The following is a 26,032-nucleotide window of genomic DNA, read 5'->3' as shown; positions in this document are numbered from 1 at the left end:
CACATAGCTAACAAAGAAAGAGTTCTAAGAACAGTAACCAATTAACAATGTAGAGAAAGTCTAATGATTGGTCAACATTTTGCCTGTGCAAGAGTCACCTACTGTATAGCTTCATTCTGGATTGTCCAATCGTATTACCCCCCTTTGTCAATCCACAATCCTGACTTTGCATTTTCCCTTTAAATTCAAAGCATTGCAACACCGCGGCAGGCAATATGCAACCGTTCCTAGTTACTGCGTCATTTATTACACCTACAGATCGTGTCAGAGCTGTTCTTCTTAGCTCGGCCATGTGGAAAATAATAAGGATGATCCTGATAAGAGTGTTGGTCATGATGATGACTACAGCCACTATGCCAGAGATGCCGGGCTGATCATTTCCTCCACTGCAGTTCTTATGATTTTTGCTCATGTCCCTGTGCATAGTGTGGCGTCCCCTACCCATCTCCGCCACTCCACCTGTGGGACGGCAGGTCGCTCATTAACAGGTGAGGCCCACCTGGTTTAATGAGTCTCTCCCCTGAGAGGCCTTAGTTCATGAGGAGTGAGAAGGCGTCAGTCGGGGGAAGGGTGTCACATCCCAGGGGCGTCCACAGACCTCCATCCTGTCAGGAAGGGAGGGGTGAGCGGTTACAAGGACTGTAGTAAACTGGGCTGGAGGCAGCAGCAGCTCCCCCCCAGCCTATCACAGAGTGAGGATCTCTGAACGGGGGGAAGGGAAACCTTGGAGTGGGGGGTTATCAAAGCTGAGGATCAGCCAGCCAGGGAGGAGATCTTTGGGCGAGGGTTCAACCACAGTAGAAGCGTTAAGGCAGGTAAAAGATCTTGGTGTGGGAGGTAGAGCATTGCAGGGGGAGAACCACTTGTCTGCTGTGTGAGAGGACACGGACAACTCAGAAAAGAAGCCAGAGGTCTGAAGTTTGAAGAAAGGAAGAAATAAGGAGATCTAAGCGGAGGAGGAGGGCCAGCGAGAAAGAAAGAGGACTGTGGGCACGCAGCCGAAGAGGAGGGGTAGAGATCACACCCAGAGGAGCGGCCAGAGGGGGCGGACGATGCTGAGAGAGATCAGCCCGCGGGTGAGGAGGATCCTGCCCTCCGAGCAGGAGAACCTGATACGGTGTGCCGCCCGGATCAGAACGGAGCTACAGCAGGTGAGATGTCACGGGAACACCTGGCGCAGGTGCGCCAGCGGCTGACCTCAGGGGAGGATCTGTGGGGCGGCAGTGTAGCACAGCGGTAAGGATGAGGGCTTGTAGCGAATAGGTTGCTGGTTCAAATTCCCGCTGTGGCACTGCTGCCGTACCCTTGGGCCGGTCACTTAACCCAGAATTTCCTCAGTAAATAGCCAGCTGTATAAAGGGATAACATTTAAAGATTGTAACCTGTATAAGTCACTCTGTTTAAGAGTGTCTGCTAAATGACAGTTATGTAATGTAATGAGGAGCTGCTGTTTACCACCTCTGCTGGCTATAACTGACGTCCTTCATTGATTAAAAAGATCGGGAAGCAGGGGATGGAGAGGGCTGCTGTCAGTGTCATTAGTACTGTTTCAGTCACTTGGAAGGGATTTAATGGCCTGGATTGGTCGTTGAGTGACATGTGACTCTCTCTGCAGGGAGTAAAGAAGCCCTATAAGGACCTGATAGACGTCAGCTGGGGCGACGCCCACAGGCTGGGGATGAAACCGCTCTCTTTCGTCCGGCAGGTACCGCCTTTCCTGGTTTTAAGCTCGGTAACACAGTAGCCCAAGGCTGGGGGCTGATGGGATATATTAGGGCTGGCTACACTTAGGATCTGGGTTAAGGCCATGGTCAGGGTCAGGGTGCGGGCCCCAGCTGTGTGTCAGTTTCCACTGTCGTCCGTCTGTCCATCTGTGTGTCTGTCTGGATGTGGTACAGGTCATTGCTGCCTGCCTCTACCCCGCGCTTCTCCAGAGCGGTAGGCTACCCATCGACGCTCAGCAGAGAGCCCAGAGACTCATGGCAGAGTGTGAAGGGGGGAGTGTAGGTAAGGCCTGTGTGCGTGTGTGTGTGTGTGACAGACTGCTTTACCCTCTGAGAGCGTAGTTGTATGCGTGTCTGCATTTGCGTATTCATATGACTGTGTTTTAACCTCTACTAACCTGTTTGTGTCTGTGTAAGTGTGAGTAACAGACTGTTTTAACCTACGTGTTACAATTCATTTTGTGCGTGCCAGACCGTTTTACCATCTAATAACCTGCTTGTGTGCATGCGTCTGTATGTGTGTGTGTGTGTGTGTGTGTGTGTGTGTATGTATGTGTGTGTAACAGACCATTTCACGCTATGCTAATGAATTTAGTTTGTGTCTGTCTGCTTTACCATCTAATAACCTGTCTGTGTGTACATCAGTGATTGTTTGTAAGACTGTTTACCCTACCCTAATTTATTTTGTGTATATGTGTGCCAGACTGTGTTACCATGTAATAACCTGTCTGTGTGTATATCAGTACTTGTGTGTAAGGCTGTTTAACCCTAGTCTAATGTATTTAGTGTGTATCAGTCTGTTTTACCATGTAATAACCTGCCTGTGAATATGCGAGTGTTTGTGTGTAAGGCTGTCTTACCCCAGGCTGCTGTATTCCGTGTCTGTGTGCTCTCAGGCTCCTACACGGCATCACGTGGAATCCCTCATGTGCAACGCAGTGTGACAGACTTCATCTTCCGACGGGACGGTGGTGTTCCCTCAAACCCCGAAAACATTTTCATCTTCAACGGCTCTCAGTGCGCGCTGTCGGTGAGAAAGACGACAATAAGCACCGACATTGCTTTTCTCAAGAGCCCGTTCTGGCATCGAGCACGACGACCCCTCTGTCTTACAAACGGGGGACCCAACAGAGCTGTCTAGAAATGACCGGTCCATTGTTAGAACATATTTACTGTAACGTGGAACAAATAAAGCCTTGATTTTTACGTCTGCCACCCATAAACTGCTTCTACCCCTTACGTACCCTCAACTCCTTTCTCCCAAAGTTTGTTTTGAAGTTGCTGGCCCAGGGTGAGGGTCTGCCCCAGACGGCCGTTCTGACCCCGGTGCCCACATACCAAACCTTCACCATGGCGCTGGCAGAGCAGGGGGTAATGATGGTGCCCTATCAGCTGTGTGAGGAGGAAGGCTGGGCCCTGAAAGTGGAGGAGCTGCGCAGAGTCCTCCGGGCCAGCAGGGGTCACTGCAGCCCCAGAGCTCTGTATGTCATAAACCCCGGAAACCCCACAGGTACTCGGCTCTGATTTACGAAACTTTCATTATCTCACAGGTCAGTGGTGCTCACAGATCTAAACAAGTCTGTGAGATCTGGATCAGCTTGGTGAACCCCAGTGTTGTTTTTTTAAAAGTATTTTCCAATTAATTTTAAAAGTAATTTGCATTTTAACCATGAATTGTTGTTTTTGGAGAAAGGTCCATCAATGTTAGATCCTACCACACAGTAATCAGCACAATCCATTTTGAAGCCCTGGCTAAAGAGTCACACTCTCTCCTCTCCTGAAAGGGCATGTCCAGAGCAGGAAGTCTATTGAGGAGGTGATCCGATTCGCTGCTGAGGAGAAGCTCTTCCTGATGGCCGATGAGGTGATGCCACCATTGTGTTCGCTGTGTTGGTTTCTCCTGCTGGATATAGCCCATGTCAGACATATGAACACCAGTTAGAAGGTCTTCTTGCTGATTTGAAGTGTCATTATTGTCATTAAGCAGATGCTGTTATCCAGACCAACTTAGGCTTATGTAATAGGTTACATTTTTTTACACACTATCCATTTATATAGCTGTATATTTACTTAGGCAATTCTGGCTTAAGTACCTTGCCCATGGGTACAGCAGCAGTGACCCAGTGGGGAATCGAACCGGTAACCTTCCGGTTACAAGCCCTGCTCCTTACCACTGTGCTACACTGCTGTCCGCAGTGTCCTGGGTTTAAACCCATACACTTTGACATTTTATTCCTCTGAGGTGCCCACCTTAGTATTTTTGGGTAAGTCACACTACAGTTGGATGCCATTGTGCAGACCCAAGAGATGGATCACACTTTTCCCAGCATCAAAATGTCTTCTGGGCATCAGAACCAGAAATAGGTTCACTGTCCCTGTTACCTCTCACTCTTTTATTTTGTTACAATGTGTGTATATTACCTATCTAATACATTACATTAACATACATTATGTTTTGTTTCAGACAAACTGGTAAACAGGCTGAATCTGGGAACTCAGTTTAAGCCAATAATAGATGGTGCAGGATGCTGAAATGCTCTCTGCTGCCCTCCGCAGGTGTACCAGGGCAGTGTACATGGGGAGGAGAGCGTGTTTGTCTCCTATAAGAAGGTTCTGTTTGAGATGGGGCAGGAGTACTCAGATTCTGTGGAGCTGGCCTCTTTCCACTCTGTGTCCAAGGGCTTCATGGGAGAGTGAGCCACCATGCCTCTCTGCCCCCCACACACACACACCCATTCACACATACATTTACATTTATTCATTTGGCACACACATGTATACGCATGCACAAGACACCCATATAGACTCATGAGTGCACATACACACACGCGCACATATTTATGCACATAACGTTTGCGTTGGGCAAGGGCGAGCTCAAGGTTTAAAGTTGCAGCTTGTTCTCAGGGGCAAATTTAAAGGTCATTCGTAAAGGTCAAAACTGAGGAAAATTTTTACTTGACTGATGTTTTTAATGGTCAGAGTTCTCAACTGGATTTTATTCGGCCTCTGCAGGGCAGGACTCTGAAGAGCAGAACTGAAGTGCATGTCTGCACCAATGTTAAATAAAGACCAACAGCGCATTCTTTAAAGAAAGCATAGAGAAAAAAAAAACATATATGACCCTCCACAGAAATAAGAAAACAGAAATACATCCTTAGTGACTGGAGAAAGAGGGCTCAAGCAGAAAATCCCATCATAAATGAATAAGTAACCATGGAAACAGCCCAACAGCCCAATTCTCCCTGTTCCCAGGTGTGGACTGCGTGGGGGGTACGTGGAGCTGGTGAACCTTGACCCCGCCGTCATGGGCGTGGCCCACATGCTGTTATCCACCATGTCTTCCTCTGCCGTGATTGGTCAGATTGCGCTGGATATCCTGACCAATCCCCCGCAGCCTGGGGACCCCTCCTACCCCTCATACTCAAAGGTGAGACCTCACAGTGCAGCTAATCAGATTTTTTTTCTCCTTCTCAAACAGTTATCAATAACAGCCATTAGAACACTAATCTAACTGCAGGTATAACAAATTAAATGTGCATTATTTCCAACATTGGTAGCTGCTCATCTACAGTATTAATCAGGTACCTACAGTGCTGGCCAAAAGTATTGGCACCCCTGCAATTCTGTCAGATAATGCTCAATTTCTCCCAGAAAATGATTGCAATTACAAATGTTTTGGTAGTAATATCTTCATTTATTTTGCTTGCAATGAAAAAACACAAAAGACAATGAAAAAAAAATTAAATCAATTATCATTTTACACAAAACTCCAAAAATGGACCGGACAAAAGTATTGGCACCCTCAGCCTAATACTTGGTAGCACAACCTTTGGACAAAATAACTGCGAACAACCGCTTCCGGTATCCATCAATGAGTTTCTTACAATGCTCTGCTGGAATTTTAGACCATTCTTCTTTGGCAAACTGCTCCAACTCCCTGAGATTTGAAGGGTGCCTTCTCCAAACTGCCATTTTCAGATCTCTCCACAAGTGTTCTATGGGATTCAGGTCTGGACTCATTGCTGGCCACTTTAGAAGTCTCCAGTGCTTTCCCTCAAACCATTTTCTAGTGCTTTTTGAAGTGTGCTTTGGGTCATTGTCCTGCTGGAAGACCCATGACCTCTGAGGGAGACCCAGCTTTCTCACACTGGGCCCTACATTACGCTGCAAAATTTGTTGGTAGTCTTCAGACTTCATAATGCCATGCACACGGTCAAGCAGTCCAGTGCCAGAGGCAGCAAAGCAACCCCAAAACATCAGGGAACCTCCGCCATGTTTGACTGTGGGGACCGTGTTCTTTTCTTTGAAGGCCTCGTTTTTTTTCCTGTAAACTCTATGTTGATGCCTTTTCCCAAAAAGCTCTACTTTTGTCTCATCTGACCAGAGAACATTCTTCCAAAATGTTTTTGGCTTTCTCAGGTAAGTTTTAGCAAACTCCAGCCTGGCTTTTTTATGTCTCTGGGTCAGAAGTGGAGTCTTCCTGGGTATCCTACCATAGAGTCCCTTTTCATTCAGACACCGACGGATAGTACGGGTTGACACTGTTGTACCCTCGGACTGCAGGACAGCTTGAACTTGTCTGGATGTTAGTCGAGGTTCTTTATCCACCATCCGCACAATCTTTCGTTGAAATCTCTCGTCAATTTTTCTTTTCCGTCCACATCTAGGGAGGTTAGCCACAGTGCCATGGGCTTTAAACCTATTGATGACACTGCGCACGGTAGACACAGGAACATTCAGGTCTTTGGAGATGGACTTGTAGCCTTGAGATTGCCCATGCTTCCTCACAATTTTGCTTCTCAAGTCCTCAGACAGTTCTTTGGTCTTCTTTCTTTTCTCCATACTCAATGTGGTACACACAAGGACACAGGACAGAGGTTGAGTCAACTTTAATCCATTTTAACTGGCTGCAAGTGTGATTTAGTGATTGCCACCACCTGTTATGTGTCACAGGTAAGTAACAGGTGCTGTTAATTACCCAAATTAGAGAAGCATCACATGATTTTTCAAAGGGTGCCAATACTTTTGTCCAGCCCATTTTTGGAGTTTTGTGTAAATTGATACTTGATTTGACTTTTTTTTCTTTCTCTTTTGTGTTTTTTTATTGCAAGCAAAATAAATGAAGATATTACTACCAAAACATTTGTAATTGCAATCATTTTCTGGGAGAAATTGAGCATTATCTGACAGAATTGCAGGGGTGCCAATACTTTTGGCCAGCACTGTAACTATGATATTAAATACTACTTAGTTAAGTCCACAGAGTGAACAATGAAAAATAATCATCTATTATATAAACATGCACACACAATCTAGTACTAACCTGCTTCCAGTTTTACTCATTCCTGATGAAGTGATTTGCTGAAGAGCAGCGTGTCCTCTGGGATTTGAACCCATGCCTGCCTGGTACCCTCGCACGCCCCTCACTTTGGACTCATCCTCTGTCTCCTCTGACAGGAGGTGCGCCTCAGTCAGGACACCCTGGTCCGCAACATGCGTCTGGCCCAGGAGGTCCTGGGGGGTCTGCCGGGGGTCAGCTGCCAGGTGGTGTGGGGGGGCATTTACGTCTTCCCTCGACTCCACCTCCCTCCCCGAGCTGTGGAGCTGGCCAAGGTGAGGGCGGTGCTCAGGGCAGCGCAGACGTGACGGAGAAAAATTAATCACTACCCAGGATCTGAGCATGTGTGTGTGTTTATGTTGAACACCCTCTCTCCCTCTCTCTCTCTCTCCAGAAGCAGGGGGTGGAGGCCGACCTGCTGTACTGCAGCAGGCTGCTGGAGGAGGCGGGGGTGTGTGCTGGGCCCGGGTGCGAGCACGGGCAGAAAGAGGGAACGTACCACCTCAGGTACCGCTCCACGCAGTCAACACCCACCACATCACGGTCACCACCCACCGCCTCGCGGTCGCCACCCACTGAACCGTCTCCGGTCGCCTCCTCCCTGTCCTGTCCGGTCTAAGTGAAGAGATTTAGGACTTTCAGGCTCCCTCTGTGCCGCTATCCTCAGCTCCATGATTAGCCTACCTGATCTGGAGAGACATGTCCCTGCAGTGTGTGTAACATACCTGTGCAGCTCTGAAACTTCTCCTTCCTCCTGCAGGTTATGTTTAATTTACTCCTGTTTCATTAGATTGTGTTCAATGTCTTTGTCTTCCTGTATATAGTGTGTAATGTCCTCAAATCCCTGTAGGTTCTGTGTAATGACCCCGTGTCCCTGTAGGTTCTGTGTAACGGCCCCGTGTCCCTGTAGGTTCTGTGTAACGACCCCGTGTCCCTGTAGGTTCTGTGTAACGACCCCGTGTCCCTGTAGGTTCTGTGTAATGACCCCCCCGGAGAACCTGGAGGAGATGCTGAGGCGGCTGAAGACCTTCCACATCAGGTTCCTGAGTGAATTCTCCTGAGCAGCCTGTGTGTCACGCAGCTGTGCGCCCCCCCCCCCCCCCCCCCAAAAGCAGGCATTAAACAAATACAAACCTCACCAACAGGCACTGTGCATCCGTCTCACTGTAAATGCCTCTATTCTCTGATTTTATGTCACACGTACCAGCTTATTCCATCTTGATTATTAATCATATGCGTCTAATTATATATTGGACACCATAATTAATTTGCTTCATTTGCAGCCTAAGCCAAGGTACCACAGGTTATAAGTTCGATCCTGACCAGCAAGAAGCAATTCAGTCTGAGCACTTTATTGATTTGAACCTATAACCAATAGGTTACCAGTCCGGCTTCCCTGAACACAACGCTATGGTTGCCAGGAAATGCACCACTGCATGAACATCTGTGGATCTCTTTCACGTCGAACAAAACGACTGCTTTACAGAGAAACCGGTGAAATAAATTATTTTTCATTTCAACATGCGTATACATCATTAATACAGACATCTTTTTTATTGTTACTTATTTACCCAGAAAGCCCTTTGCACAGGGCAACTCCCAGCCCAACCAATCAGCTTTGAATGCAAAGCGGATAACAGATTGCAGAACCCCATTCACACAGAAAGGATTCTTCAGCCTAGACTGCGTGCTTTACGAGATCGAGAGGATTTCGATGGATATTTCATTCAGCCCCATCAGACATTGTAATTGTAATTAACTGTGATTAACTCAGGTGATCTTTAAAGTTTACGGTATTAGACTGCGATGACTCAGGTATGAAATGTGCCTCTTTTCAGCAAAACGACACAAGACGCATGTTGCACGTTCTTCTACAAGGACATGCTGTGTGAACACTTAACTGGGCTTTTGTTTAATTTCTTAAGACAGACCGGCAACTGAATATAATCACTGTGCCCCCACTAAACCCTTCCAGTGAGAAGATCTCTCTGTAACACATCATATCATGTTTGCCAAAATGTGATGGGCACGTTCGAGGTTAAGGCGTATTTCAAACACAGAGGCGGAAATCCGCCAATCCTACTCATTACCACACACAGAAAAAGTGTCCCAAGTAAGGACAGAATCCATGAGTGTCCCTCAGGCAAGGAAGCTTAAAGCTCCTACTTATGGTGCTGTTTCTGTCCTGTATCAGTCAGTGCAGTGAGACAGGGAATAGGAGAACCTCGGCTGGCTGTTCATCCATCCATCTAATTAGCATTTGTCCATTCATCCCGGATGTGTATCAATACATATCTGCATCTGAGATTCTTCACCTTGTTTATTTCAATACCTTCTGGTACCTTAAGGTAAGGAATTCTGCTTTTAAATCACGGCAGTGTAGGTTCCGTGCAGATCCACTGATCGTTACGTGATGTGGATAGCTCATCCCACCCACCGAGTCCACTGAATTTAGCCCATCCAGACAATACAAAGAGCTGTGAGCCTGGCCGCACGGCGCACCTTCTCCCGTACATTCCTGCACAAGGCTCCACGCGTGCGTTTGCCTCAGGGCCGGTAGCGAGCGTTGCATTTTCCGGGCGCCCGATGACCCCTCCCCTCGGGTGACGCGTGACGCAGGCGGGCGATCGCGTCAGTCCGTGCCGTCGGGCGAGTCGCCCGCCCCCTGCTCGGTGCCATTCAGCAGCTCCACCAGCAGGCCGATGAGCTGGCGGTCCTGCGCGGGGTCGCAGGTGTGGCGCCCGGCCTGCAGGTGGCGCTGTAGCATGGCCTGCAGAGACAGACGCAGCTGCCACAGCAGCTCCCAGCTCTGCACGGGCAGCTCACAGCGCACCAGAGCCTGGCCCCCCAGAGACACCTCCACCCGCTCCCCTGCCACTGAGAGAGAGAGGGCACGCCCGGTCAGAGAGACTACAGTAACCGTAATAACCGCACAGTAGCAGTAGCATCTGTGGTCCTGCATAGGATCAAAGTGAACTGTGACCCTAGCAGGACACACATACCCCTCTCTGCGATGTCACACAGGTGAACTGTGACCCTGGCAGGACACACATACCCCTCTCTGTGATGTCACAGAGGTGAACTCTGACCCTGGCAGGACACACATACCCCTCTCTGTGATGTCACAGAGGTGAACGGTGACCCCGGCAGGACACACATACCCCTCTCTGCGATGTCACAGTCGGTGAGCAGCAGCAGGGACAGCGGGTGGACCGAGGACGAGTCCCTGATGAACACGTTACCATTGGATTTGACAGCTGTGAAGAAGGTGAGCCAACGACTGGGGAGGTCCTTCTCCTCCCTGGATCAGACAAACAGACAGACAGACAGACGGAAAGAGGCACGTTAGGTCTCTTCCTGTCCTCTTCTCCCTCTCTCTCCCCTCTCTTTCCTCAGACGCAACCTACACAGCAGAGTCAGGCAATGAAACGCCCCTCCCTACTCCTAGCCTGGCTGGAGGACAGTCCCTGACAACGCTGCTGCACCAGGCTGCTCCAGATCCTGTTCTCCTGACTTCCTCTCACAATACATGTGCACTTCTGTGGGCGAGGCTACATATCATTATGCTGATATGAGCCGATAATAAATCACAAACACTTAAATAATCCTTTGCACAGAGAGCAGTTTCTGATTGTACGAATCGCAGGTCCCAGGGATCCCTGCTCCTGTGTTTCGCCCCCCCCACCTGTCGGCCCCCCCGTCGGCCCCTTCACCTGTTGACGGTGGAGCGATGCAGCAGGACGGGCCCGCTGCGAGTGCGGTAGGTTAGGCTGTCGGGACGAAACCGCCCCCCTTTGGTCACTTTGCCCCTCTTCACCTGAAACGGCCACACACACACACACACACACACACACACACACACACACACACACACACACACACACACACACACACCAAGGTCACATCCTGGGATAATGCTGTATGAGCCCCAACACAACACACACATCAGCTAGGTATACAGTGTGTGTGTATGTGTCTGTCTGTTGTGTACTGTGGCTTGTATACAAGTATCTGTGTGTCTGTCTGTGAGCTGAGGTTTGCATATAGGTGTGGGGGCTGTATATACAGGTCTGTGTGTATGTGTGTGGTTACATGCTGGGGGCTGTATATACAGGTCTGTGTGTATGTGTGGGGTTACGTGCTGGGGGCTGTATATACAGGTCTGTGTGTATGTGTGGGGTTACGTGCTGGGGGCTGTATATACAGGTCTGTGTGTATGTGTGGGGTTACGTGCTGGGGGCTGTATATACAGGTCTGTGTGTATGTGTGTGGTTATGTGCTGGGGGCTGTATATACAGGTCTGTGTGTATGTGTGGGGTTACGTGCTGGGGGCTGTATATACAGGTCTGTGTGTATGTGTGGGGTTACGTGCTGGGGGCTGTATATACAGGTCTGTGTGTATGTGTGGGGTTACATGCTGGGGGCTGTATATACAGGTCTGTGTGTATGTGTGTGGTTACATGCTGGGGGCTGTATATACAGGTCTGTGTGTATGTGTGGGGTTACGTGCTGGGGGCTGTATATACAGGTCTGTGTGTACGTGTGTGGTTACATGCTGGGGGCTGTATATACAGGTCTGTGTGTATGTGTGGGGTTACGTGCTGGGGGCTGTATATACAGGTCTGTGTGTATGTGTGGGGTTACGTGCTGGGGGCTGTATATACAGGTCTGTGTGTATGTGTGGGGTTACGTGCTGGGGGCTGTATATACAGGTCTGTGTGTATGTGTGGGGTTACGTGCTGGGGGCTGTATATACAGGTCTGAACGTGTCTGTGTGGTTACATGCTGGGGGCTGTATATACAGGTGTGTGTGCACTGTACCTGGATGAGATTTGGGTAAAGTCCCGCCAGCAGCACGGCCTTCACCAGCTCATCCTCCTGGCTGTACTGGTTACACTGGGAGGACAGACGCAGACAGTCAGTGGAGCGGGCCACCAGCTCCGCCTCATGCAGGTTCTCACTGAACTGCTGGATCAGGCCTGCGCAGGGGAAACAATCAAACACAGAAAACTGGATAAGCTTTGAGCAGGAGGCAGAATCAAACCCAGAGAGGTTGATCAGCGCTGATCAGGAGACTGAATCAATCTGAGAATGCTGGAGCAGCTCTGAACAGGGAAGAGTAACAGAGCGGTACCATGTACATCTTCTGTTAGATCACATTACATTCATTTAGCAGACAATCTTATCTCCACCAGCCCAGGCTAGCAACACTCCCAGACAAGTGACAGCACTACTACAACCTAACTGAAGGAGCACCGAAGAGCGTGCTTTATCAGGTGTGAAAGGACCTCCTGGGGCTTCTGGTATTCGTCCCTCCGGTACTGCACTTTGCATCCCTCCCTCTCTCAGTCTGTGCCTCACCGTGAATGAAGCGGAGGCTGGCTCCCGACAGCGTGTAGGTGTCCAGGTACTCCTGCCTGCTCTCCCGGACCTGCTGCGCGCTCCTCCAACCCTGCACCACCCGGCTGAACACCAGGTGATCACTGCAGCCACTGGAGCCACTGAGGGAGGCCTTAGCCTGGGGACGGAGAGAGAGGGGGAGAGAGGGGGAGAGAGGGGGAGAGAGGGAGAGAGAGGGAGAGAGAGGGAGAGAGAGGGGGAGAGAGGGGGAGAGAGGGGGAGAGAGGGGGAGAGAGGGAAGGAGGGAGAGAAAGCGAGAGGGAGAGAGAGGGAGGGAGAGAAAGAGAGGGGGAGAGAGAGAGAACAAGTCTTGGTTACAATAATGTGTATTATTAAGGCATTTTAGGTACAACCCAGGAAATAAGCAATTTTATGCAGAACGGTATACAGTCCCCAATAAATGGATAAATGTATGTGAATGCAATGCAGTGGATGGATGTATGAATGAATGAATGGATGAATGAATGGATGGATGAACGGATGATGCGGTCCCGACCTGTGAGACCAGGGCCCGGTTCTGCATGCTGTTGAGGAAGGGGTCGCGGGTCAGGCAGGCTGTGATGGACAGCAGAGGCAGAACGCAGCGGAACAGCGCCGCCAGAACCAGAACCTTCCCCAGCCGCGGGTCACATGACAGGCAGGCGATACGCTCCCCCAGGGGGGTCAGAAGCTCCGCCCTGTCCAGCACCCCTAAAAGCACAAACAGGGGGCTGTCAGACGGCTTCATACCTGTATCTCACACCTGGGCCTCAGGAACCTTTCAGAATACGAGACAGTTCCGACCGATCCCCACCTACACGGGTTAATGGCTCATCATCACATTCGACCACAAGACAAGCTGCACGCTCTCATTTCATTCAGCTCCTCCTTAGAGTTCCCTTAAAATCCCCATGGTGAAGGTCTATGACCGTATCAGAGACAGAGCTGCTTGCATGTATATGGATGTGCGTTTGTGCATGTATGTGCGCTTGTGTGCATGTGTGTGTATATTTGTAAGTGTATGTGAATGTGTGTGTGTGTGTGTGTGTGTGTGTGTGTGTGTGTATGTGTATGTGTATGTGTATGTGTGTGTGTGTGTGTATATGTGTATGTGTATGTGTGTGTGTGTGTGTGTGTGTGTGTGTGTGTGTGTGTGTATGTGTATGTGTATGTGTATGTGTGTGTGTGTATGTGTGTGTGTGTGTGTATGTGTATGTGTATGTGTGTGTGTGTGCGTGTGTGTGTGTGTGTGTGTGCGTGCGTGCGTGCGTGCGTGCGTGTATATGCCTCACCGATCTCCTGCAGATTGCTCACAGCCTCTTGTACTGCCTCCTTGTCTGGACTGTCCAGAACTTGTGACAGGAAGTGCACAGCCTGGAAGACAGACAGACGGACAGAGGGAGAGAGCGGAGGGAGGCAATGTCAGGGACAGCTCTACCATAGCATTCCAGTGCTGTTTGACACTTCCTCACTAAAAAGTAAAAGCACTGAATCTGTTCATTGTATGAACAATCAGTGCATTGCATTGTTTTTCATATAACCCTCCCCCCGCCAGCCCAGCCTCTCTTGGACTCCCCTTCACCTTGCTGTGGGGACTGTGTATCTTGGCCTGCACCACCAGGTTCTCCAGCGGGGTGCGCAGGATCTCGGGGACGGGGAAGGCGGGCATGGTGTCCAGGCGTTGCCGTGGGAACAGGTGATAGGAGTGGCCGGGCTGGCAACGCCCCGCCCTCCCCCTGCGCTGTGTGACGTTGGAGCGCGAGACCCAGACTGTGTCCAGACAGGAGACCTGAGGACGGCAAGCGAAACGTCAGATCACTGTTCTAGAACATTCCATGCCTGTTCTGTTGGGTCAAGAGCTGGACAACAGCGTGGCGTGAGGTCACAATGGACCTGTCATTCCAAGGTTGCAGGTTTGACTCCCTGGGGAGGCAAAGCAATGTGCTGAGTACTTCATGCACTTAACTGCTGTATAAATGGACTATATGTAAAACTGTTCACTGTGAGTAATGTCTCCCTGTAAGACAGAGAGGCAGACAGACAGTGATAGAAGAGAAACACCACCCTGTATAATATTTAACCCGCTGAGCTGGGTTTCCTCAACCTTTTCCTAAACGCAAATGCATGCTGTGTGTAACGGGAGAGCTCACTTCCTTTTACATTCACATTCAGCTTCTTAGCAGATGCTCTTATCCAAAGCAACTTACCTCAGCTACAATGTTATCCATTTATAATAGCTGGATATTTACCGAGGCGATCGGGGGTTAAGCACCTCACCCAAGGCTACAACAGCAGCGCTCCAGCCAAGCATCAAACCAGCAACCTTTTGGTTAGGAGCCCTGCTCCTTACCCCTGCACCCCCCTGCTGGCGTTTCAGTGGCAGAGGACGGTACCTTCGTGCGCGGGTCATAGTACTGCTCCTTCTGCGCCCCCACGTCCACCACGTGCACGATGTCGTCGATGGTGATGGAGGTCTCGGCGATGTTGGTCGCCAGGACGATCTTGCGCTGGCCGTCGGGCGGGTGCTGGAACACGGCCTGCTGGTCCGACACAGCCATGCTAGAGTGCACTGCGTGTGTGCGTGTGCGTGCGTGTGTGTGTGTGTGTGTGTGTGCGTGCGCGAGAGACAGAGTGTCGGGGGTTAGAACATCCTTCATCACCACACTGGTGCTATATCACCCATCTCTCTGTCTGAACATTACCGCACAGTACTGACTTCACCTCATGCTGCTGTTTTTATTTATAAATGCAGAAGATTACAGTACTTACGCAGAGCAATGTACACATCAGCCTTTAGGGTCTAAGCTACTACAGAATTTTTATGCTGCAGATAAAGGCCCACAAACCCACAAACACATATGTATCCACACACGCATGTGTGCACGCACACACACACACAAACGCACACGTGCGTGTACACAGTGTCACTCACAGGGCAGAATGAGAGCCGTGTTTCTCCAGGGTCTCTCCTCCAGGCTCTGCTGAACCACCCGGATATCCTGCCATCCCGGAAGGAAACACAGAACTGCTCCTGAAAGAGAGAGAGAGGGGGAGTGTGATCATTCCACTTCGTCCAGCATAACCCACCATTACAATACATTCTTGAGGCAACTGTTAAGACAACCAGTTATTTCTGGAAGTTGATAAAGTAAGAATGCATTTATGCTCATGTGTATACAGCATGTGTGTGTGAATGCATGATGTGCTTGGTTGTGTGTGTGTGTACCTGCGTGTGTGTGTGTGTGTGTGTGGTCACACTTACCTGGCTCTCCGCGAGTGTGAATGTGTTCGATCACGTCTGCCACTAGATCTAGATCTGGTGTCGCATCATCTTTCCCCTGAGACATCTGACACACACACACACACACACACACACACACACACACACACACACAAAGAGCTAATTCAGTGGTCACTTCACTACTCAGGTCATAGCTGATCTGTGATTCTCCAGAAGATAAACTGCATCGCAGTGTGGTGTTTAGTTATTACTTAATCAGGAGTAAGGCTAAATAGAGACACTCCACATGTCCGCACACCTCCACCCTCACCTTTCTGTCCGACTCAGGCTGCAGAGGGGGGGGGCGGGGGGCGGCCCATCTCCCGCAGCACCTCCTCCAGGTACCTCTCGCGGACGGGGTGCATGAATCCGGGCACACGCAGCACCTGGCAGCCTCCGAAGTAGCGGGCGAGGCGGGCGGTGTCGCCGGTGGCGCTCATCAGCACCACCCGCAGGTCGGGGTTGTCCTGCAGGGCGGAGCGCAGCAGGGCCAGCAGCAGGTCGGTGTTGACGTCACGCTCGTGCACCTCGTCCACCAGCACGTGGCTGACACCCCGCAGCGACCCGTTCCCCTGCAGCTTCCGCAGCAGCACCCCCACCGTCAGGAACAGCAGCGCCCCGCCGCTGCGCTCCGGGGGGCGGCTCTCCAAACGCACCTGAGGGAGGGAGGGAGGGAGGGGGGACAGGGCCAATCAGCTGTGACAGGGCGGCCTCTCTGTGACAGGGCGGCCTCTCTGTGACAGGGCGGTCTCTCTGTGACAGGGCGGTCTCTCTGTGACAGGGCGGTCTCTCTGTGACAGGGCGGCCTCTCTGTGACAGGGCGGCCTCTCTGTGACAGGGCGGCCTCTCTGTGACAGGGCGGTCTCTCTGTGACAGGGCGGTCTCTCTGTGACAGGGCAGCCTCTCTGTGACAGGGCAGCCTCTCTGTGACAGGGCGGTCTCTCTGTGACAGGGCAGCCTCTCTGTGACAGGGCAGTCTCTCTGTGACAGGGCAGCCTCTCTGTAACAGGGCGGCCTCTCTGTAACAGGGTGGCCTCTCTGTGACAGGGCAGTCTCTCTGCGATGGTTACCTGGTAGCCGACGCAGCGGCGCAGCTCGGGCCCCAGCTCGTGTGCCACCCTGTGAGCGACGGACACGGCGCTGATCCGGCGCGGCTGCGTGACCAGGATGTTGCAGCGCGCCCCGTCCCCGCCCCGGACACGCCCCTCCAGCAGGAAGCGGGGGATGCGCGTGGTCTTCCCGCATCCCGTCTCCCCGGCGATCACCGTCACCCGCGCAGCCTCCACGGCCGCCACCACGCGCTCGCGGTGCGCGTCTACCGGCAGCTCCGCCCCCCGTCCGGGCCCCGCCTCCTCCCACTGCCGCTGCAGGGTGTGGCTCAGATGCTCCGCCTCCTCCGGGGACAGCTCGCGGTACCGCCTGCCCGTGATGGCATCTACGATGACGTCATCCTCGTCTTCCTCACTCAACGGCTCGACCGCGCTGTCCTCCTCTTCCTCCTCCCAAAGCTTCTGCATCTCGGCCTCCACAGGATACTGCGGGCAACAACACACACACACACACACACACACACACACACACACACACAGAGGTATGACAAAACATGCATGCATGACATTAACACCTTTCTTTGCGTATAATGTATGCTACAAACATGTTGAACGAATGCATGCTTAAACATGTGTAAGAATTAGTGGTCTAGAATAGTAGTCTCTCAATATGTATGGGATGGCATTGTAGCATAGCACTAAGGAGCAGGGCTCGCAATCAAAAGGTTGCTGGTTTGAATCCCTGCTGGGGCACTGCTGCTATACACTTGGTCAAGGAACCTAACTCACAACTGCCTCAGTAAATACCCAGTTGTATAAATGCATAACATCCAAAAAAACCTGTAAGTCACTCTAGATGAGAGCGTCTGCTAACTGACAATAATGTAACGTAATACTGTGTGGTTGTATTATATGCAGACTTCAGTGTTCTTCCTGTGCATTAAGACTATTACACAGGTTCTATGTGCAGCGTGCCACTGACCCGAGTGAGGTAGTCCCTCAGCCGGTTCTCCAGCCGCTCAGGCAGCTCCAGGACACAGGGCCGCCTCTCTCTCTCCCCCAGCTCTCGCACCTGGTCCCGGTGGTACATGGCGTGGGTCAGGGGGTTGTTGTTCTTATCCAGAAGCTGCATTTCCTGTCAGGGAGAGGAGACGAGTGAGAGGGCTCAAAAAATACACACACACACACACGCACACACACGCACACACACGCACACACACCACTGTGCTGGTCAGAGCAGAGTTTAAGCAGCACCGCGCCCGTCAGGACGGCCTCGCTCACCTTCAGCCTGACACAGGCCAGCGCGGCCGCTCTCCTCTCCGCCTCCACCCTGTGCCTCGCCGATGCCTCGAAGCGCAGCTCCTCCGGCCACCGGAGGGACAGCTCACACACCTTCACCTTCCCGCCCCGAGTGTGGAACTGCATCAGCTCCTGCAGAGAGGGGTCAGAGAATCAGTGACTCGCTGAGTGAACCAATCAGTAAGCCTCAAAGTCAGTGAGTGAGTGAGTGAGTCCATAAGTCACTCAGAGTTATTGATTGTGTGAGTGAGTCGGTCAGTCAGAGATGGCCTCCTGCAGTCACAGCCAGTCAGTGTCAGTTCACCCCTATCAGACTCAGGCCTGACATGGCAGTGCATTCTGACAGGGGAACTGAGGACACTGACATGGGCGGGGTCAAAGGGAGGGGCTGTGGGCGGGGTCAGAGGGAGGAGCTGTGGGCGGGGTCAGAGGGAGGACCTGTGGGCGGGGTCAAAGGGAGGGGCTGTGGGCGGGGTCAGAGGGAGGAGCTGTGGGCGGGGTCAGAGGGAGGAGCTGTGGGCGGGGTCAGAGGGAGGAGCTGTGGGGCGGGGTCGGGAGGAGCTAACAGACTCACTTTAACGCTGGAGGAAGACGTGGCGACTTGGAGGACCTGTGACAGCAGCGATTTCGGCTTGGGGAACAGAGACAGGGCATGGGCTACACTGGGGTCCCCCTGAGAAGCACTGTACACACACGCATACACACACACAGACACACACACACACGCACACACACACAAAAGGTAAAGAGGGCAGGGAGAGGGAGAAACAGTGGTTAGGGGTTAGAGGTTAGGGGTTAGAGGTTAAGAAAACCCAACAGATACTTCAGCACTGAGTGCAGTTAATGTTGCTCCTATATCCTTCATCCTCCCCTTAGCAGAAAAATCTATTTTCTAAAACCAGGGGAAGATAAAGATGAAGGTATCACTGATATATTCTGTGATTGATTTACAGTTTATGACAAAGTTTCAATCCTATAGGCATTTTTTTTTCCACTGCCTGAAAAATACAACCCTGGAAACACATCTTGTTATCACAAACCCACTGAGACCGAGTTAACTGATTCCACTGACTCCACTTCCAGTGGAGGAACTCTGATGGTGATTGGAGCAGAGTATTTCTCTAGAACACTCTCAGACCAATACCAGAGTGTGCAGTTCTTTATATCCCGTCCCCTGCTGTCCCCACACCACAGTGCCATCTCAGGCCCTCAACACTGCTGTTGCTGCGGCAACAATACCTGGAGACACCCAGGGGACCCCGTGTCCTGTCCAGGGGGGCTGGGGGGAAGTCTGTGGTGTCCAGGGTACCAGCGTCTTCCTCTTCCTGCTCCCTCTCTCTTTGGCCCCTCCTTTCAGTAATCTCATTTCCTGAGCCCAGCACTCCCATCTCCTACAGACAGGGGGCAGCATAGCAAACACATCTCAAACGCTCAGCAGTGAGGTAATACACTCTGAACCAAACCTAGCACCCTGTCCTAAATTAGACAGAGGGATATGTTGAAAACTGAACAAAGGGGGGAAAGACCCTGACAATTCTTTCACTCAGATTCGGTGTGAGCACAGGCTGAAGGCTCAGGGGTATACAGCACACATTCACAGGATGTGATGCAAGCGGAAGGTGAGGGGTCGTGACCTCTCCGCCACTTCCCCGGGGGGCCGATTCTCACCTTCAGCATGCGGCAGGCAGCGGCAGCGGCACGGCGCTCGGCGTCGATCTTCCTGGTCCCAAACCCCTCCGCCTCCATCTTCTCCGGCCACAGGAGGGTCACCGTGGCCCTCTGGGAGGAAATGGGGCACAGGTTTGGCACTTTCACTCTGGATACATTATCATGCCTACCCCCCAGTGCAGCAGCTGACCTTGTCTCTATATTTGTCACATGTGCGTTTAAATGAACGGTGTGGAGCAGCGGTAAGGGGAAGAGCTTCTAATCCAGAGGTTGCCAGTTCCAGTACCAGTAAATGTCCAGCTGTATAAACCTAATCCATCTCTGTGGTGTGGTGTACAGACAACAGCACAGATTTAAACAACAGCTCTCTGCATGGATACTGAACAAGCACACACGCTACCCTGCACACAGATGCCAGACGCGATTCAATCATCCTCACGCCTGTGCATTCTCGAGAAGCTGGTCCTGTTCACCAGCGATGATGGCGCAAAGTTTCACGACCCCCAAGATGGGTGGGCCTAACACACCACTGACCTGTCTGATCCGATCCCATGGCTGAAATCAACTCAAACCTGTCGCTCGCTGATGGCAGGTGATGTCTTAGGATGCAGGACAGTTTGGGGTTCAGGACGGACTGAGGTGAGAGGCTGACTGGGGTGCATACACTCTATTACAAGGTGGGGGAGCATTCACTCTACGACAGTATTGTCATTGCACAGATGCTCTTATTCAGATCAACTTACATAGGTTACAATTTTATACAGCTGGATATGTACTGAGGCAATTCTGAGTTAAACGCCTTGCCCAAGGGTACAACAGCAGTGCCTCAGCTGGGAATCGAACCAGCAACCTTCTGGTTACGAGCCCTGCTCCTCACCACTACACCACACTGCTGGCCAGGTGGAGGTGCGGGACCGTTCACCCCTCACCTTGACGGCGCCATCACTGCACTGGTACTGGATGTGCTGGGACAGGTCTGACAGGCCCAGGTAGCGGGACAGGGTCTTGTGCAGCAGGTTTTTCGGCTGCGGAAACTCCTTCATCGGGTCTTGCTGGCCTGAACATATAAAGTGAGTTATACACAAAAAATAGAAATTTTAACCAACCAGGAAACAGTAAAAGTACATCTTTAACTTTCACAAATACGGACAAATAAATTACCATGCTAAGCATGCTAATTTTAGGGGATGAAGCCGTGGCTTCAAATACACACAACCGCTTCCTTTGTCACACGGGACACGAAATTCAGGGCTGGTGGAAAAGTAAGGTTTACTGGATAACACAGTGGGTGGGTGGAATTACCACATCCTGCCCATCACTGCCTCCCCTGAACGGAGGTTATGACCCCTGCTCTCCGTAACGTGACAGAGGTCCACACCCCCGTGAGTGAGACCTGTTCTCGTTGCACAACCCACTATAATTGTCAACGCCGTTAACATGCTGAGCTAAAGACAATTTGCCCCCAGCTCTACAGGCAGCGACGCATCACCGCTGAAAGCGCTCTGCTACCTGCTACGCTACCCGCTGCACGCAGGACTTGCGCAGGCTACGACTTTCAGCGCTGCTAAAACGGTAAAACGCTGCGATTCGTTGAAATAAATCAATATCAAAAAAGCTTCACTCTGCTATCAACAGGCATCAGTACGAGAGGCTCATAAGTCTTTCATCTGTGATTGGACACAGCTGATAAGTGGCATGACTACTAGTTAAAGCCAAGTCTTCACGATATGTTTAATTTCACATGTTATTCAAACCTTAACGCTTAGACAGCTGCTGCCTTCACGTCACATGAGCCATCAGACCTCACTAACACAGCAATGGAAATAGCAGTGTTAGTTATCTGACTATTATTTATTTAATGTATAAATATCATAAACGTGTTCCTTGTCCGTGTGTGCAAATATGGCATTTTCTTTAAATTGACAAACTAAAGCTATGAGCCAGACTACTGAGTGGGTGTAGCCGGCAACTGACTCCACACAAGCAGACTGAACTTAACCTTCCTTGAGAACCACGTGTGACCTCTATACGTCAGTGTCACTAGCTATGCCGGCTAGCCAGCTAAAAACAACGCCAAGCGGTGACAATCTCTGGTCGACAACCGAGTGACGAACTGCGCAGACACAATGACAAACTTGCATCGATGTCATGTGCAATTGTAACGTCTAGCAACTAATCGTTTGCTTGGTTAACTAATCAGAGAGTCGAAAGCATAGCAGCTAGCATGCGCGCCGGCAGCCAGGCAGTCGAGTGTTAGAAAGAATGACATTCAAAGGACATTTAGCTAAGTTAGCTTGGCAGCTCAGCTCATTCAAATGGTCAGTCTACGGCACGATAATAAGTTTGCTTTTCATGAATCAGCCATCTGACCAGACGCAGTCATTGCAGGTGGGATATTAGCCTGCAGTTTTCGTGCTGTCACCTCACCGCGTCTGCCGTGCGGCGCCGACGATCTGGGATCCTTGGCCGTCCACACTTTCGTCCCGAACCGCCTCCGGAGGTCACCTCCGCACCCACCGGTCCAGCTGTAACCTTGTCCATTTTTTGCCCCTGTCGGACATAATCGACCTCCGATGTTACACAGCGCTCGCACGAGTGCCGCACCGGGCACCGCCATCTTTAAACTATGTAACTCGTAGCTTCTGGTTGTCAGCTGCCTTGGAGACAGCGCCACTGACGGCGGTGTATATACGTGTATAGCGCCTCTAAGCGCCTGGGATGTATCATTACAGCCTTACCCAAGGAAAAACTTTTAAAGGGGTGGTCATAGGTAAATTGCGCAGGAGAAAAAAACATCCTGCAGAGATATATACATTTTTGTCAGTATGTTTTATTATTAGTTTCGTTTTTAAATTATAATAAATTCACTAAAATTTCTTGAGTCTAAAACATACAACAAAAACATTTGCTCTGAAACTCTTCAGCGAGTTAACATGTCTTTTAATAAATTAGTGGAACCCAAATCCCTATCATCTTACTTGAAAAATGTAGCTTTTCTGCAAAGGGACTGTCTATGGCACAAAAATTGTACGTGTTGCTGACTGAATCAGAAGCATGACTCATACCTATGTTCGACATTAGACCAGTGGGGGGGAAACTAAGATGATAACCAGCCGGCTTGCAGCGGACATCCCAAGGACTGTCCGCTAGCACTGATACCAATTCAAATAGAATGCTTCACGCAATCAGCCGGCAACGCTAGTGTAGTGGGATATTTTGGATTAGAAACACCTGTTCTATACGTTAATGACTGATGGTAACAGAGTTTATTCCGTAGTTTAAGTTATGCTTGAATACAGTGAAATTGTTAAGATATGAGAGGGAAAAACGAGCTTATCGGCACTGATGACAAAAAGAAATAAAAACTGCAAAATAGGTTCCTTCTAAATAAGTACCACACAGCAGCATGGATTACACTCAGAAGTTGTATTTTCCTGTGACTATGTGGGGGGGGGGGGGGGGGGGGGGGGGGGGGGGGGGGGGGATTTTAAAATCATTCCAAGTGACCAATGTCTGTTAACTGTCACAGGCGGGGGTAAATCACATTGCCTTGACAATTTTGTGAATGTTCCTTGTTGTGTGTATTGCGATCATCATGTTAATATTCTGTTTACTAATGGTACCTTTCCCTCTTCCCCGAGGCCATATAGCCTGCCTTTCATTCAACTCGATCAGTGAGGTTGCTCAAGTGAAACAATATAGCACAATATAAGCAAAACCTCATGGATAAACCACACCTGGGTCTCTTCAAGGCCCACTTAAAACCCTCAGCCAGCCAATCACTAAGCAGTCCACTGCTGTGCTGTTTTGCAGTTCTATGAAATGATAATGATTTCGGTGGAGGCCAGTACCGACGAACAGCACCTGGGAAGCAGGTAGATTAATCCCAGCTAATATTAGTAGCGGGCTGTTGATAAGCGCCCCGGTTTTGTGTATGTGAAAGAGGGAGGAGTGGGCCGATGGAGCGGGCTATAAAAAACCCTGAGTACAGTACCCTGCTCTCCACCAAGCAGAGAGGATAAGGAGACTGGTCCTGTTTCTGCTCCTGGTGAGCTCAGGTGAGTAAGAGCCCAATTATCCATCTATCTATCTATCCGTCTATCTGTTCATCTATCTACATCTATCTGTCTGTCTAGCTTTCCTTCCAACTATCCAGCCATCATCCATCTATATGTTTATCTATCAATCCATCCATCTATCTGTGTATCTGTCTATTCTATCTATTCTATACTATATTCTGTATGAATATACTCTGTATATGCCATGTGTATACAGTATGTGAGCACATGTGTGGTCAGTAACCTGTGGAGGTGTTCCTGATATCCCGTGTTCCAGTGTCAGGGTGTGGCGTGCCCTCCTGCCCTCCTGCCCTCCTGCCCTCCTACCCCCTCCCCCCCCCCCCACCCCCCCCCCCCCCCCCCCTCCCCCAGCAACAGCAGGGTGGTGAACAGGGAGGACACCAGGCCCTGGCAGGTAAGCAGGCAGTGACCATCTCCAGCGGCCTTCAGTCCCACAGACAGACCGAGTCCCCAGTGACACGCGTCCCTCACAGACACACATAGTGACACGCGTCCCTCACAGACACGCACCTCTCAGGGGTGTTCCCCTCTGAAGCACGGCCTGTACGGGCCTGGAGGTCTACACATGGGTGCGGACACAAACGTGTGCCAACTACAGCACCACTCTGATTGAGAGGGGATGTCATTATGGCTGGCAGTTGCTGAAAACTCAATACTCACGCCACAGACTCGAATTTAAATATGAAAATAGACACAAAGGTTTACCATAACCAGTGTGTATCCACATGCTCTGGATGCTGGGAAGAGCTTATACAGTCAAGTGGCGACATACTGACCTATGAATGACCTGTTCAGCGATTGGTGGACCGTGCTTGCGTTTGTAATGTCTCTTGGATGCTCAGTGGGTGGTGACAGTTACCATGTGTTCTGCCCTGTCCCTGAGATAAATATGTACAGAAGTGCACATACATGCACACAGATGCACGCACACACACACACACACGCATACACACACACACACACACTACACATCTGTTTTTTAGTTTAGACTCCAGGTGACAAACATCGATACGCTAAGGTCACCCTTGGATGTGGAATTTATTTTTAGATTTTGCTGGAACCATTTTTCCCCACCTGTGGTGGCACTCTCATCGCCCCTAATGGGGTCCTGACAGCTGGATACTGCATCACGCAAGCCAGGAGGAGAGGCTCTCCAAATTTATACTTATTAATCTTTCTGCTGAGAGTGAAGCCTGCTCCACTTTCTACAGATACAGGAATAATCATTACTTAATATTTCTAAAATAGTATGTGCAAGATTAAATACAAAGTAATATAATATTTGTAAAATATGTACTGTGTGCAGTACATGATGATACAACCATATTTGTCCTTACAAAAATCAAATGTGATGTAAGATATTATACAGACCAAGAATATATGAATAAGAATATATATACTGTATATAAGGGTGGTCAACCTGAAGACTGCCACATTGTTTACAATATGAAGTCTTAGCTGTTCGATTGAAGTCACTATTGGGTCTGAAGTCTGGGTCTGTTTCTAGCCTAAAGCAGGTGATCATAAAATATTCATGATATTGAGACACACAGGACATCTGTCATCAGACCTGAAGACTCTACCCGTCCTGGCAGGATGCTACTACATTTCCCATCATTCATCCTGTGTTCATGTTCTTCCTGGTCTGAATGAACCAATCCTCACCCCTTTTCCAGGTTCCACACCTACCGCGTGGTTCTGGCTGAGTATGACACAGACAGAGACGAGGGCTATGAGCAGACCGTCATGGTGGAGAAGATCTTCGTGCACCCAGAGTGGAACGACAACTGCGTGTTGTCTGGCTAAGAGTGAGGTCTTCTGCCCTAACACAGGTATGCCACACAATGCATATGGTCCCCACAATGCCAGCATGATATGCCTCAGCATCGCAGCAATGCCCACTGGGCTGAATGCTGAATGAGTTTGCTGGAGACTTTTAAGCATCCAGTGAGCTGGACAAAGAACATTCGCTGCGAGTGTCTGCTACTGCACTGAAAAAAAAAAAAAAACATCGGATCAATTTACATTATGGTAAGGTAGTCACAACATTGTAAGTATGCTGCGAAAAGATGATGTTGTGTTGTCCAATAAGGCGGGACAGTAACTCTGGCCTCGGAGTGCTGGAGATGTTCCTGGTTTTTGACGTTACGGGATCCATATGCAGGTTCTGCAATGCAGGGGATCATTTGCTGAGGGACCTCAGTCTGTCCGTTTAA

At 50.3% G+C, this 26,032-nt stretch overlaps 2 protein-coding genes across 2 annotated transcripts; one reads left to right on the top strand and one right to left on the bottom strand.

Annotated features, from left to right (window-relative positions):
- Positions 1 to 1,052: 1,052 nt before the first annotated feature.
- Positions 1,053 to 8,123, top strand: LOC118771254 (alanine aminotransferase 2-like). Its single transcript, XM_036519195.1, has 11 exons — positions 1,053 to 1,151; positions 1,616 to 1,705; positions 1,899 to 2,007; positions 2,621 to 2,754; positions 2,991 to 3,234; positions 3,509 to 3,588; positions 4,281 to 4,417; positions 4,977 to 5,151; positions 7,182 to 7,337; positions 7,457 to 7,569; positions 8,033 to 8,123. Exons 1-11 carry the CDS (start codon positions 1,053 to 1,055, stop codon positions 8,121 to 8,123), a joined length of 1,428 nt encoding a protein of 475 aa, XP_036375088.1.
- Positions 8,124 to 8,410: 287 nt separating this feature from the next.
- dhx30 (DEAH (Asp-Glu-Ala-His) box helicase 30) lies at positions 8,411 to 22,354 on the bottom strand. Its single transcript, XM_036519400.1, is given in 20 exon segments — positions 8,411 to 9,939; positions 10,224 to 10,363; positions 10,776 to 10,879; positions 11,884 to 12,041; positions 12,424 to 12,580; positions 12,959 to 13,152; positions 13,734 to 13,815; positions 14,024 to 14,230; positions 14,835 to 15,010; positions 15,374 to 15,472; positions 15,704 to 15,772; positions 15,981 to 16,377; positions 16,792 to 17,256; positions 17,753 to 17,905; positions 18,052 to 18,201; positions 18,644 to 18,752; positions 19,309 to 19,460; positions 19,738 to 19,848; positions 20,667 to 20,794; positions 22,165 to 22,354. Coding segments are annotated over 20 exon segments (3,486 nt in total). The 3' UTR covers positions 8,411 to 9,694.
- Between the last annotated feature and the right edge of the window lie 3,678 nt (positions 22,355 to 26,032).

The sequence above is a fragment of the Megalops cyprinoides genome, chromosome 24, assembly GCF_013368585.1.
Source record: "Megalops cyprinoides isolate fMegCyp1 chromosome 24, fMegCyp1.pri, whole genome shotgun sequence".
In the NCBI taxonomy this organism is placed as follows: Eukaryota; Metazoa; Chordata; class Actinopteri; order Elopiformes; family Megalopidae; genus Megalops; species Megalops cyprinoides.
The sequence above is the reverse complement of the archived record's forward strand: the minus strand, read 5'-3'. Positions and strand labels throughout refer to the sequence as shown.

What these genes read in the sequence shown, in the direction of transcription:
- LOC118771254 (XM_036519195.1), top strand. Translation starts at nt 1,053, where the DNA reads ATGCTGAGAGAGATCAGCCCGCGGGTGAGGAGGATCCTGCCCTCCGAG. An exon ending in GAGCTGTGGAGCTGGCCAAG is followed by an intron (nt 7,338 to 7,456) that starts GTGAGGGCGGTG and finishes CTCTCTCTCCAG; the next exon opens with AAGCAGGGGGTGGAGGCCGA. An exon ending in GAGGGAACGTACCACCTCAG is followed by an intron (nt 7,570 to 8,032) that starts GTACCGCTCCAC and finishes GTGTCCCTGTAG; the next exon opens with GTTCTGTGTAATGACCCCCC.